Genomic DNA, 14602 nt, shown 5'->3' on the forward strand with positions numbered 1-14602 from the left:
CTATAATTCTGTATCTCTTTGTGACTAATTGGGATACAGGTAGACCAGAGGGGCCCTGATTGGCTGATGAGTGGCAACCCTGATTAGAAGCACCTGCTGCTCATCATTTGTTCTTTAACAAATGCTGTTTTGAATTAAAGAAAATTGTACCTACACACTGAAGAAGGCTGTAAAGCCGAAACGTCTGGGTATGCTATCCCTGATGCAGTAAAACAATTAAAAACATTGAATAATGAAGTAAGATTTATGCAACATTTAAGAGTGAGAACCTATAACACCTCTTTGTTGGTTTTACGCCCCCACCAGGCTTCACGGTTCTCTGTACACCCCCACCAGGCTTCTGGGAGTGCGCCACGGTTCTCTTTTGATTACTTATTGTTGTACTCACCAGATGTCTACTTTCTCAGACACCGGTTCGTTCCTGATGACCTCTGGGGCCATCCAGGCCACCGTACCAGCGAACGACATCTGAGTACTCTTATCACTGAGCTCCTTGGACGTCCCGAAGTCACTGATCTTCACGGTGTCTTGTTGGGTCACCAGCACACTGAGGTAGAAGAGGAGAATCATGACATCATACACAGTAGGACCTCAGTGGAGGAAACATGTGGGCAATAACTTATAACCTCAACACACAACCTGAATTGGTCAACAACATTGGTCCATAATATAAAACCTACTCGAACAGAAATACAGTGGTGAAAGTGGTGAGACAGACAGACAGACAGACAGACAGACAGACAGACAGACATAGGTCTTTCAAACTGACAGACAGAAGGTCACAACGTGGTCTTTGTATTGTAATGATTCTGTTCAGGAAGTCACAGCGACCTACAGCATATTCCTACAGTCTCCGTCTTTATACCGCTGACTAACAGAGTTGAATACCGCTGACTAACAGAGTTGAATACCGCTGACTAATAGAGTTGAATACCGCTGACTAACAGAGTTTAATACCGCTGACTAACAGAGTTGAATACCGCTGACTAACAGAGTTGAATACCGCTGACTAACAGAGTTGAATACCGCTGACTAACAGAGTTGAATACCGCTGACTAACAGAGTTTAATACCGCTGACTAACAGAGTTGAATACCGCTGACTAACAGAGTTGAATACCGCTGACTAACAGAGTTGAATACCGCTGACTAACAGAGTTGAATACCGCTGACTAACAGAGTTGAATACCGCTGACAAACAGAGTTGAATACCGCTGACAAACAGAGTTGAATACCGCTGACAAACAGAGTTGAATACCGCTGACTAACAGAGTTTAATACCGCTGACTAACAGAGTTGAATACCGCTGACTAACAGAGTTGAATACCGCTGACTAACAGAGTTGAATACCGCAGATTAACAGAGTTTAATACCGCTGACTAACAGAGTTTAATACCGCTGACTAACAGAGTTGAATACCGCTGACTAACAGAGTTGAATACCGCTGACTAACAGAGTTTAATACCGCTGACTAACAGAGTTGAATACCGCTGACTAACAGAGTTGAATACCGCTGACTAACAGAGTTTAATACCGCTGACTAACAGAGTTTAATACCGCTGACTAACAGAGTTGAATACCGCTGACTAACAGAGTTGAATACCGCTGACTAACAGAGTTTAATACCGCAGATTAACAGAGTTGAATACCGCTGACTAACAGAGTTGAATACCGCTGACTAACAGAGTTGAATACCGCTGACTAACAGAGTTTAATACCGCTGACTAACAGAGTTGAATACCGCTGACTAACAGAGTTGAATACCGCTGACTAACAGAGTTGAATACCGCTGACTAACAGAGTTGAATACCGCTGACTAACAGAGTTGAATACCGCTGATTAACAGAGTTGAATACCGCTGACTAACAGAGTTGAATAGCGCTGACTAACAGAGTTTAATACCGCTGACTAACAGAGTTGAATACCGCTGACAAACAGAGTTGAATACCGCTGACAAACAGAGTTGAATACCGCTGATTAACAGAGTTGAATACCGCTGACTAACAGAGTTGAATAGCGCTGACTAACAGAGTTTAAGAGTTTAAACTCTGTTAGGTATCAGACCCCAGTTAGACTAGCTGCCTCCATGGTTTCAGACCCCAGTTAGACTAGCTGTCTCCATGGTATCAGACCCCAGTTAGACTAGCTGTCTCCATGGTATCAGACCCCAGTTAGACTAGCTGTCTCCATGGTATCAGACCCCAGTTAGACTAGCTGTCTCCATGTTATCAGACCCCAGTTAGACTAGCTGTCTCCATGGTATCAGACCCCAGTTAGACTAGCTGTCTCCATGGTATCAGACCCCAGTTAGACTAGCTGTCTCCATGGTATCAGACCCCAGTTAGACTAGCTGTCTCCATGGTATTAGACCCCAGTTAGACTAGCTGTCTCCATGGTATCAGACCCCAGTTAGACTAGCTGTCTCTATGGTATCAGACCCCAGTTAGACTAGCTGTCTCCATGGTATCAGACCCCAGTTATACTAGCTGTCTCCATGGTATCAGACCCCAGTTAGACTAGCTGTCTCCATGGTATCAGACCCCAGTTAGACTAGCTGTCTCCATGGTATCAGACCCCAGTTAGACTAGCTGTCTCCATGGTATCAGACCCCAGTTAGACTAGCTGTCTCCATGGTATCAGACCCCAGTTAGACTAGCTGTCTCCATGGTATCAGACCCCAGTTAGACTAGCTGTCTCCATGGTATCAGACCCCAGTTAGACTAGCTGTCTCCATGGTGTCAGACCCCAGTTAGACTAGCTGTCTCCATGGTATGAGACCCCAGTTAGACTAGCTGTCTCCATGGTATCAGACCCCAGTTAGACTAGCTGTCTCCATGGTATCAGACCCCAGTTAGACTAGCTGTCTCCATGGTATCAGACCCCAGTTAGACTAGCTGTCTCCATGGTATCAGACCCCAGTTAGACTAGCTGCCTCCGTGGTATCAGACCCCAGTTAGACTAGCTGTCTCCATGGTATCAGACCCCAGTTAGACTAGCTGTCTCCATGGTATCAGACCCCAGTTAGACTAGCTGTCTCCATGGTGTCAGACCCCAGTTAGACTAGCTGTCTCCATGGTATCAGACCCCAGTTAGACTAGCTGTCTCCATGGTATCAGACCCCAGTTAGACTAGCTGTCTCTATGGTATCAGACCCCAGTTAGACTAGCTGTCTCCATGGTATCAGACCCCAGTTAGACTAGTTGTCTCCATGGTATCAGACCCCAGTTAGACTAGCTGTCTCCATGGTATCAGACCCCAGTTAGACTAGCTGTCTCCATGGTGTCAGACCCCAGTTAGACTAGCTGTCTCCATGGTATCAGACCCCAGTTAGACTAGCTGTCTCCATGGTATCAGACCCCAGTTAGACTAGCTGTCTCCATGGTATCAGACCCCAGTTAGACTAGCTGTCTCCATGGTACCATGATACCATGGAGACAGCTAGTCTAACTGGGGTCTGATACCATGGAGACAGCTAGTCTAACTGGGGTCTGACACCATGGAGACAGCTAGTCTAACTGGGGTCTGAGACATAACAAAAAAGACATTACAGACAAAATACTTTTAGAATTGACATCCATTTAAAACATAAACTTGTAGTGTGCGTGTGTGGGTGCATCTATCAGATACACAAGCGGGTCACATGAGGGAGAAGCGTTGTGTTGTGAGGTGTTGCTCTATCTGTTTTCTGAAACAAGGTTTACTGTTTATTTGAGTAATATGAGACAGAGTTCCATGCAATAAGGGCTCTGTATAATATTGTACGTTTCCTTGAATTTGTTCTGGATTTGGGGACTGTGAAAAGACCCCTGGTGGCATGTCTGGTGGGATAAGTGTGTGTAAATTAAATTATTGCATCTGAGCTCCTAGAGTGTGCGGCTCTCTATTATTTTCAAGCGATACGTGTGTGTGTCAGAGCTGTGTGTAAGTTGACTATGCAAACAATTTGGGATTTTCAACACATGAATGTTTCTTATAAAAAGAAGAAGTGACGCAGTCAGTCTCTCCTCAACTCTGAGCCAAGAGAGACTGGCAGTATAGTGTTAATATCAGCCCTCTGATTACAATGAAGAGCAAGACGTTCTGTTCTGGGCCATCTGCAGTTTAACTGGGTCTTTCCTTCAGAACTGGACCACATGACTGGACAATAATCAAGATAAAACTAGAGCCTGAAGAACTTGCTTTGTGGAGTGTGGTGTCAGACCTCTCTCCATCTCTTTATTCCAGACAGACCACTCCCCATCTCTTTATTCCAGACAGACCACTCCCCATCTCTTTATTCCAGACAGACCACTCCCCATCTCTTTATTCCAGACAGACCACTCCCCATCTCTTTATTCCAGACAGACCACTCCCCATCTCTTTATTCCAGACAGACCACTCCCCATCTCTTTATTCCAGACAGACCACTCCCCATCTCTTTACTACAGCCCAGACCACTCCCCATCTCTTTACTACAGACAGACCACTCCCCATCTCTTTATTACAGCCAGACCTCTCCCCATCTCTTTATTCCAGACAGACCACTCCCCATCTCTTTACTACAGACAGACCACTCCCCATCTCTTTATTACAGCCAGACCTCTCCCCATCTCTTTACTACAGCCCATCTCTATACTACAGACAGACCACTCCCCATCTCTTTACTACAGACAGACCACTCCCCATCTCTTTATTACAGACAGACCACTCCCCATCTCTTTATTACAGACAGACCACTCCCCATCTCTTTATTACAGACAGACCACTCCCCATCTCTTTATTCCAGACAGACCACTCCACATCTCTTTATTCCAGACAGACCACTCCCCATCTCTTTATTACCGACAGACCACTCCCCATCTCTTTACTACAGCCAGACCACTCCCCATCTCTTTATTCCAGACAGACCACTCCCCATCTCTTTACTACAGCCAGACCTCTCCCCATCTCTTTATTCCAGACAGACCACTCCCCATCTCTTTACTACAGCCCAGACCACTCCCCATCTCTTTATTCCAGACAGACCACTCCCCATCTCTTTATTACAGACAGACCACTCCCCATCTCTTTATTACAGACAGACCTCTCCCCATCTCTTTATTCCAGACAGACCACTCCCCATCTCTTTATTCCAGACAGACCACTCCCCATCTCTTTATTCCAGACAGACCACTCCCCATCTCTTTATTCCAGACAGACCAATCCCCATCTCTTTATTCCAGACAGACCACTCCCCATCTCTTTATTCCAGACAGACCACTCCCCATCTCTTTATTCCAGACAGACCACTCCCCATCTCTTTATTCCAGACAGACCACTCCCCATCTCTTTATTCCAGACAGACCACTCCCCATCTCTTTATTACAGACAGACCTCTCCCCATCTCTTTATTACAGACAGACCTCTCCCCATCTCTTTATTCCAGACAGACCACTCCCCATCTCTTTATTCCAGACAGACCACTCCCCATCTCTTTATTACAGCCAGACCACTCCCCATCTCTTTATTACAGACAGACCTCTCCCCATCTCTATATTACAGACAGACCTCTCCCCATCTCTTTATTACAGACAGACCACTCCCCATCTCTTTATTACAGACAGACCTCTCCCCATCTCTTTACTACAGACAGACCACTCCCCATCTCTTTACTACAGCCAGACCACTCCCCATCTCTTTATTCCAGACAGACCACTCCCCATATCTTTACTACAGACAGACCACTCCCCATCTCTTTATTCCAGACAGACCACTCCCCATCTCTTTACTACAGACAGACCACTCCCCATCTCTTTATTCCAGACAGACCACTCCCCATCTCTTTACTACAGACAGACCACTCCCCATCTCTTTATTCCAGACAGACCACTCCCCATATCTTTACTACAGACAGACCACTCCCCATCTCTTTATTCCAGACAGACCACTCCCCATCTCTTTACTACAGACAGACCACTCCCCATCTCTTTATTACAGACAGACCACTCCCCATCTCTTTACTACAGACAGACCACTCCCCATCTCTTTATTACAGACAGACCACTCCCCATCTCTTTACTACAGACAGACCACTCCCCATCTCTTTACTACAGACAGACCACTCCCCATCTCTTTATTCCAGACAGACCACTCCCCATCTCTTTATTACAGACAGACCACTCCCCATCTCTTTATTCCAGACAGACCTCTCCCCATCTCTTTATTACAGACAGACCACTCCCTATCTCTTTATTCCAGACAGACCTCTCCCCATCTCTTTACATTTACATTTACATTTAAGTCATTTAGCAGACAGCCAGACCACTCCCCATCTCTTTATTCCAGACAGACCACTTCCCATCTCTTTATTCCAGACAGACCTCTCCCCATCTCTTTACTACAGACAGACCTCTCCCCATCTCTTTACTACAGACAGACCTCTCCCCATCTCTTTATTCCAGACAGACCACTCCCCATCTCTTTATTCCAGACAGACCACTCCCCATCTCTTTACTACAGCCAGACCTCTCCCCATCTCTTTACTACAGACAGACCTCTCCCCATCTCTTTATTCCAGACAGACCACTCCCCATCTCTTTATTCCAGACAGACCACTCCCCATCTCTTTACTACAGCCAGACCTCTCCCCATCTCTTTACTACAGACAGACCTCTCCCCATCTCTTTACTACAGCCAGACCACTCCACATCTCTTTATTCCAGACAGACCTCTCCCCATCTCTTTATTACAGACAGACCTCTCCCCATCTCTTTATTACAGACAGACCACTCCCCATCTCTTTACTACAGCCAGACCTCTCCCCATCTCTTTACTACAGCCAGACCTCTCCCCATCTCTTTATTACAGACAGACCACTCCCCATCTCTTTACTACAGACAGACCACTCCCCATCTCTTTACTACAGACAGACCACTCCCCATCTCTTTACTACAGACAGACCACTCCCCTTCTCTTTACTACAGACAGACCTCTCCCCATCTCTTTACTACAGACAGACCTCTCCCCATCTCTTTACTACAGACAGACCACTCCCCATCTCTTTATTCCAGACAGACCACTCCCCATCTCTTTATTCCAGACAGACCACTCCCCATCTCTTTATTACAGCCAGACCTCTCCCCATCTCTTTACTACAGACAGACCACTCCCCATCTCTTTATTCCAGACAGACCACTCCCCATCTCTTTATTCCAGACAGACCACTCCCCATCTCTTTATTCCAGACAGACCACTCCCCATCTCTTTATTCCAGACAGACCACTCCCCATCTCTTTATTACAGACAGACCACTCCCCATCTCTTTATTCCAGACAGACCACTCCCCATCTCTTTATTACAGCCCAGACCACTCCCCATCTCTTTATTCCAGACAGACCACTCCCCATCTCTTTATTACAGCCCAGACCACTCCCCATCTCTTTATTCCAGACAGACCACTCCCCATCTCTTTATTACAGCCCAGACCACTCCCCATCTCTTTATTCCAGGCAGACCACTCCCCATCTCTTTACTACAGACAGACCACTCCCCATCTCTTTACTACAGACAGACCACTCTGGGGTTATGGGAGGGTAGGGTTAGGGTTAGGGGAGGGTAGGGTTAGGGGAGGGTTGGGGAAGGGTAGGGTTAGGGAAGGGTTGGGGGAGGGTAGGGGGGAGGGTTGGGGGAGGGTTGGTGGAGGGTTAGGGGAGGGGTTGAGAGGTTTGTGATTAGGTAGGGTTAGGGAGGGTGGTGGGTTAGGGATAGGGGAGGGTTAGGGTTAGGGAGGGTTGGGGGAGGGGTTAGGGGAGGCTTGGGGTTAGGGAGGGTTGGGGTTAGGGGAGGGGCTGGGGGAGGGTTAGGGGGAGGTTTGGGGTTAGAGGGTTAAGGGAGGTTTGGGGTTGGGGAGGTTAGGGAGGGTCAGGGGAGGTTTGGGGTTGGGGGAGGGTTAGAGGAGGTTTGGGGTAAGGGGAGGGTTTGGGATGGTGGAAGGTAGGTTAGAGTTAGGGAGGGAGCCCAGGGGGGTGGGTTGGGGAGGGTTAGGGGGAGGTTTGGGGGTAAGTGGAGGGTTGGGGGAGGGTTGGGAAAGGTTTGGGGGAGGGTTGGGGTAGAGACACTCACTTGGGTGACTTGAGGTCTCTGTGTATGATCTTGTGGAGGTGCAGGTAGTTCATCCCAGAGGCGATCCCTGAGGCCCAGTCCACCAGCAGTCTGGGGGTCACCTTCCGTCCGGCCCTCAGAACCTCATAGAGTTGGCCCTGGGAACAATACTCCATTAAGATACAGTAGCACGGAGCCTGGGTGCACACACCCCTGGAGAGGAGAGAGACAAGAGAGAGAGGAGAAGAGGAGAGGGAGGATAGGGAGGAGAGGGAGGAGAAGAGGAGAGAGGATGAGTTACAAAGTCAAAAAGATGTGACACAGTACACCATAACGGTACTTTAGCACGGAGTTGGGGTGCACTACAGAAGGACGACACTGAGAGAGAGACATTGAGGGCGTATTTCCTAGACACAGATTAAGCCTAGTACTAGACTGAAAAGCATGTTTAAATGATATTCTCCATGGTTATAGGGTACAACTTCAAATCAGACAACAGCAAAAACTCCTGTAGACACTCCTCAAACAATAGTACCGCCTGATGTGCTCAGGGATTTTTCACATATAGTCCTCCTCTTCCTTTTTAAAGTGAACTCTGGGTAAAAAAAGCCAAAGAACTCAGTTATCTTTGTATTCGCATTGCTCTGTTTAGAAAGGAACCAATATCTTTTTCCAACATGTACTCTGAGTTTTTTACAAAGTGTAGGACAAGCCATTCAATCATAATGCATTATCGGACAGCTAGGGGAGGGTTAGGGGTGGATATACCTAATTACATTTTGGAAACTAATATATTGGATTTAGTTAAAATATGAGACATAATAATTGTAATCAGAAGATACTATTATTAACATGTACATTTGATTGCTAACATAATAAATAACAATAAAATAACTGCAGAATAATTTTGTAATTGAACTTGAAATGTACACCCAAGGTAGGCTCCTGCCCCTTTAAGAGCTAGAATAGGCTACTGGCCCTTTAAGAGCTAGATTAGGCTACTGCCCCTTTAAGAGTCTAGTGTGAGGGGTTATGCCAGTAGTCTAGTGTGAGGGGTTATGCCAGTAGTCTAGTGTGAGGGGTTTGCCAGTAGTCTAGTGTGGAGGTGTTATGCCAGTGTAGTCCAGTGTGAGGGGTTATGCCAGTAGTCCAGTGTGAGGGGTTATGCCAGTAGTCCAGTGTGAGGGGTTATGCCAGTAGTCCAGTGTGAGGGGTTATGCCAGTAGTCTAGTGTGAGGGGGTTATGCCAGTAGTCTAGTGTGAGGGGTTATGCCAGTAGTCTAGTGTGAGGGGTTATGCCAGTAGTCTAGTGTGAGGGTTATGCCAGTAGTCTAGTGTGAGGGGTTATGCCAGTAGTCTAGTGTGAGGGGTTATGCCAGTAGTCTAGTGTGAGGGGTTATGCCAGTAGTCTAGTGTGAGGGGTTATGCCAGTAGTCTAGTGTGAGGGTTATGCCAGTAGTCTAGTGAGGGGTTATGCCAGTAGTCTAGTACGAGGGGTTATGCCAGTAGTCTAGTGTGAGTTATGCCAGTAGTCTAGTACGAGGGGTTATGCCAGTAGTCTAGTGTGAGGGGTTATGCCAGTAGTCTAGTGTGAGGGGTTATGTCAGTAGTCTAGTGAGGGGTTATGTCAGTAGTCTAGTGTGAGGGGTTATGCCAGTAGTCTAGTGTGGGTTATGCCAGTAGTCTAGTGTGAGGGGTTATGCCAGTAGTTTAGTGTGAGGGTTATGTCAGGAGTCTAGTACGAGGGGTTATGTCAGGAGTCTAGTGGGAGGGGTTATGCCAGGAGTCTAGTGCGAGTTGCGTCAGGAGTCTAGTGTGATGGTGTCACGCCTGACCTGAGTATTCTTGTTTTCTTTATATATTTTGGTTTGGTCAGAGTGTTACGAGGGTGGTATGTGTGTTTTTGTCTCATCTAGGGTGTTTTTTACTGTCTATGGGTTTTAGATTTATGGGGATGTTCCATCTAGGTGTTTATGTAGGTCTATGGTTGCCTTGATTGGTTCTCAAATAGAGGTGTTTATCGTTGTCTCTGATTGGGAACCATATTTAGGCAGCCATCTTCTTTGGGTATATCGTGGGTTATTGTCTATGTCTAGTTGCTTGTGTTTGCACTTTTGTATCATAGCGTCACGTTCGTTTGTGATTTTGTATAGTTTGTTTAGTGTCTATCTTTATTAAAGTATTATGTATTCCTAACCACGCTGCGCTTTGGTCTACTCCATCGACAATCGTGACAGAGGGGTTATGCATGTAGTCTAGTGTGAGGGGTTATGACAGTAGTCTAGTGTGAGGGGTTATGCCAGTAGTCTAGTACGAGGGTTATGCCAGTAGTCTAGTGTGAGGGGGTTTATGCCAGTAGTCTAGTGTGAGGGGTTATGCCAGTAGTCTGGTGTGAGGGGGTTATGTCAGTAGTCTAGTGTGAGGGGTTATGCCAGTAGTCTAGTGTGAGGGGTTATGTCAGGAGTCTAGTACGAGGGGTTATGTCAGGAGTCTAGTGGGGAGGGGGTTATGCCAGGAGTCTAGTGCGAGGGTTATGTCCATTGTGAGTCTAGTGTGATGGTGTCACGCCCTGACCTGAGTATTCTTTGTTTTCTTTATATTTTGGTTTGGTCAGAGTGTTACTTAGGTGGTATGTGTGTTTTGTCTCATCTAGGGTGTTTTTACTGTCTATGGGTTTTGTAGATTTATGGGGATGTTCCATCTAGGTGTTTATGTAGGTCTATGGTTGCCTTGATTGGTTCTCAAATAGAGGCAGGTGTTTATCGTTGTCTCTGATTGGGAACCATATTTAGGCAGCCATCTTCTTTGGGTATATCGTGGGTTATTGTCTATGTCTAGTTGCTTGTGTTTGCACTTTTGTATCATAGCGTCACGTTCGTTTTGTGATTTTGTATAGTTTGTTTAGTGTCTATCTTTATTAAAAGTATTATGTATTCTAACCACGCTGCGCTTTGGTCTACTCCATACGACAATCGTGACAGAGGGGTTATGCATGTAGTCTAGTGTGAGGGGTTATGACAGTAGTCTAGTGTGAGGGGTTATGCCAGTAGTCTAGTACGAGGGGTTATGCCAGTAGTCTAGTGTGAGGGGTTATGCCAGTAGTCTAGTGTGAGGGGTTATGCCAGTAGTCTAGTGTGAGGGGTTATGTCAGTAGTCTAGTGTGAGGGGTTATGCCAGTAGTCTAGTGTGAGGGGTTATGTCAGGAGTCTAGTACGAGGGGTTATGTCAGGAGTCTAGTGGGAGGGGTTATGCCAGGAGTCTAGTGCGAGGGGTTATGTCAGGAGTCTAGTGTGATGGTGTCACGCCCTGACCTGAGTATTCTTTGTTTTCTTTATATATTTTGGTTTGGTCAGAGTGTTACGAGGGTGGTATGTGTGTTTTTGTCTCATCTAGGGTGTTTTTACTGTCTATGGGTTTTGTAGATTTATGGGGATGTTCCATCTAGGTGTTTATGTAGGTCTATGGTTGCCTTGATTGGTTCTCAAATAGAGGCAGGTGTTTATCGTTGTCTCTGATTGGGAACCATATTTAGGCAGCCATCTTCTTTGGGTATATCGTGGGTTATTGTCTATGTCTAGTTGCTTGTGTTTGCACTTTTGTATCATAGCGTCACGTTCGTTTTGTGATTTTGTATAGTTTGTTTAGTGTCTATCTTTATTAAAAGTATTATGTATTCTAACCACGCTGCGCTTTGGTCTACTCCATACGACAATCGTGACAGAGGGGTTATGCATGTAGTCTAGTGTGAGGGGTTATGACAGTAGTCTAGCGTCAGGGGTTGTGTCAGTAGTCTAGTGTGAGGGGTTACGCCAGTAGTCTAGTGTGAGGGGTTATGCCAGTAGTCTAGTGTGAGGGGTTATGCCAGTAGTCTAGTGTGAGGGGTTATGCCAGTAGTCTAGTGTGAGGGGTTATGCCAGTAGTCTAGTGTGAGGGGTTATGCCAGTAGTCTAGTGTGAGGGGTTATGCCAGTAGTCTAGTGTGAGGGGTTATGCCAGTAGTCTAGTGTGAGGGGTTATGCCAGTAGTCTAGTGTGAGGGGTTATGCCAGTAGTCTAGTGTGAGGGGTTATGCCAGTAGTCTAGTGTGAGGGGTTATGCCAGTAGTCTAGTGTGAGGGGTTATGCCAGTAGTCTAGTGTGAGGGGTTATGCCAGTAGTCTAGTGTGAGGGGTTACAGTAGTCTAGTGTGAGGGGTTATGCCAGTAGTCTAGTGTGAGGGGTTATGCCAGTAGTCCAGTGTGGAGGGGTTATGCAGTAGTCTAGTGTGAGGGTTATGCCAGTAGTCTAGTACGAGGGGGTTATGCCAGGAGTCTAGTACGAGGGGTTATGTCAGGAGTCTAGTGTGATGGTGTCACGCCCTGACCTGAGTATTCTTTGTTTTCTTTATATATTTTGGTTAGGTCAGAGTGTGACGAGGTGGTATGTGTGTTTTTGTCTCATCTAGGGTGTTTTTACTGTCTATGGGTTTTGTAGATTTATGGGGATGTTCCATCTAGGTGTTTATGGTGGTCTATGGTTGCCTTGATTGGTTCTCAAATAGAGGCAGGTGTTTATCGTTGTCTCTGATTGGAACCATATTTAGTAGCCATCTTCTTTGGGTATTTCGTGGGTTATTGTCTATGTCTAGTTGCTTGTGTTTGCACTTTGTATCATAGCTTCACGCTCGCTTTGTGATTTTGTATAGTTTGTTTAGTGTCTATCTTTATTAAAAAAGTATTATGTATTCTTAACCACGCTGTGCTTGGTCTACCTATACGACAATCGGGACAGAGGGGTTATGCATGCATGTAGTCTAGTGTGAGGGGTTATGACAGTAGTCTAGCGGAGGGGTTGTGTCAGTAGTCTAGTGTGAGGGTTCTGTCAGTAGTCTAGTGTGAGGGTTGTGTCAGTAGTCTAGTGTGAGTGGTTATATCAGGGAGACAGTAGGGGTTATGCCAGTAGTCTAGTGTGAGGGGTTATGCATGAAGGCCCAGTGTGAGGGGTTATGCATTTAGTCTAGTGTGAGGGGTTATGTCAATAGTCTAGTGTGTGGGGTTATGTCAATAGTCTAGTGTGAGGGGTTATGTCAATAGTCTAGTGTGAGGGGTTATGTCAATAGTCTAGTGTGAGGGGTTATGTCAATAGTCTAGTGTGAGGGGTTATGCCAGTAGTCTAGTGTGAGGGGTTATGCATGTAGTCTAGTGTGAGGGGTTATGCATGTAGTCTAGTGTGAGGGGTTATGCATGTAGTCTAGTGTGAGGGGTTATGCATGTAGTCTAGTGTGAGGGGTTATGCATGTAGTCTAGTGTGAGGGGTTATGCATGTAGTCTAGTGTGAGGGGTTATGCATGTAGTCTAGTGTGAGGGGTTATGCATGTAGTCTAGTGTGAGGGGTTATGCATGTAGTCTAGTGTGAGGGGTTATGTCAGTAGTCTAGTGTGAGGGGTTATAACAGTAATCTAATGTGAGGGGTTATAACAGTAGTCTAGTGTGAGGGGTTATAACAGTAGTCTAGTGTGAGGGGTTATAACAGTAGTCTAGTGTGAGGGGTTATGTCAGTAGTCAAGTGTGAGGGGTTATAACAGTAATCTAGTGTGAGGGGTAGTGAACCTACTTGAAGACGATGGTGTTGGGTCAGTGTCAGTGTTAGGGGGAGTGAACCTACTTGAAGCCGATGATATTGGGTCAGTGTCAGTGTTAGGGGGAGTGAACCTACTTGAAGCTGATGATATTGGGTCAGTGTCAGTGTTAGGGGGAGTGAACCTACTTGAAGCGGATGATGTTGGGTCAATGTTAGGGTTGTGAACCTACTTGAAGCTGATGATGTTGGGTCAGTGTTAGGGGGAGTGAACCTACTTGAAGCGGATGATGTTGGGTCAGTGTAAGGGTTGTGAACCTACTTGAAGCTGATGATGTTGGGTCAGTGGTAGGGGTAGTGGATCTACTTGAAGCTGATGCTGTTGGGTCAATGGTAGGGGTAGTGAACCTACTTGAAGCCGATGTTGTTGGGTCAGTGTCAGTGTTAGGGGTAGTGTACCTACTTGAAGCTGATTATGTTGGGTCAGTGGTAGGGGTAGGGGACCTACTTGAAGCCAATGATGTTGGGTCAGTGTCAGTGGTAGGGGTTGTGAACCTACTTGAAGTCAATGATGTTGGGTCATTGGTAGGGGGCCTACTTGAAGCCGATGATGTTGGGTCAGTGGTAGGGAGAGTGGAGCTACTTGAAGCAGATGATGCTGGGTCAGTGGTAGGGGTAGTGAACCTACTTGAAGCCGATGATGTTGGGTCAGTGTTAGGGATAGTGAACCTACTTGAAGCCGATGATGTTGGGTGAGTGTTAGGAGTAGTGGACCTACTTGAAGCCAATGATTTTGGGTCAATGTCAGTGTTAGGGGGAGTGAACCTACTTGAAGCGGATGATGTTGGGTCAGTGTTAGGGTTGTGAACCTACTTGAAGCTGATGATGTTGGGTCAGTGTCAGTGTTAGGGGGAGTGAACCTACTTGAAGCTGATGATGTTGGGTCAGTGGTAGGGGTAGTGGACATACTTGAAGCAGATGATGTAGGGTCAG

At 46.4% G+C, this 14602-nt stretch overlaps 1 protein-coding gene across 1 annotated transcript; it reads right to left on the reverse strand.

Moving 5' to 3' along the window:
• Positions 1-384: 384 nt before the first annotated feature.
• LOC135536283 (mitogen-activated protein kinase kinase kinase 13-B-like) lies at positions 385-14221 on the reverse strand. The gene is made up of 3 exons (XM_064962641.1): positions 14208-14221; positions 8078-8269; positions 385-547 (listed from the first exon to the last, which is right to left on the reverse strand). Exons 2-3 carry the CDS (start codon positions 8230-8232, stop codon positions 385-387), a joined length of 318 nt encoding a protein of 105 aa, XP_064818713.1. The 5' UTR covers positions 8233-8269; positions 14208-14221.
• Positions 14222-14602: the final 381 nt, after the last annotated feature.

The sequence above is a fragment of the Oncorhynchus masou genome, unplaced genomic scaffold, assembly GCF_036934945.1.
Source record: "Oncorhynchus masou masou isolate Uvic2021 unplaced genomic scaffold, UVic_Omas_1.1 unplaced_scaffold_5890, whole genome shotgun sequence".
Taxonomy (NCBI): Eukaryota; Metazoa; Chordata; class Actinopteri; order Salmoniformes; family Salmonidae; genus Oncorhynchus; species Oncorhynchus masou.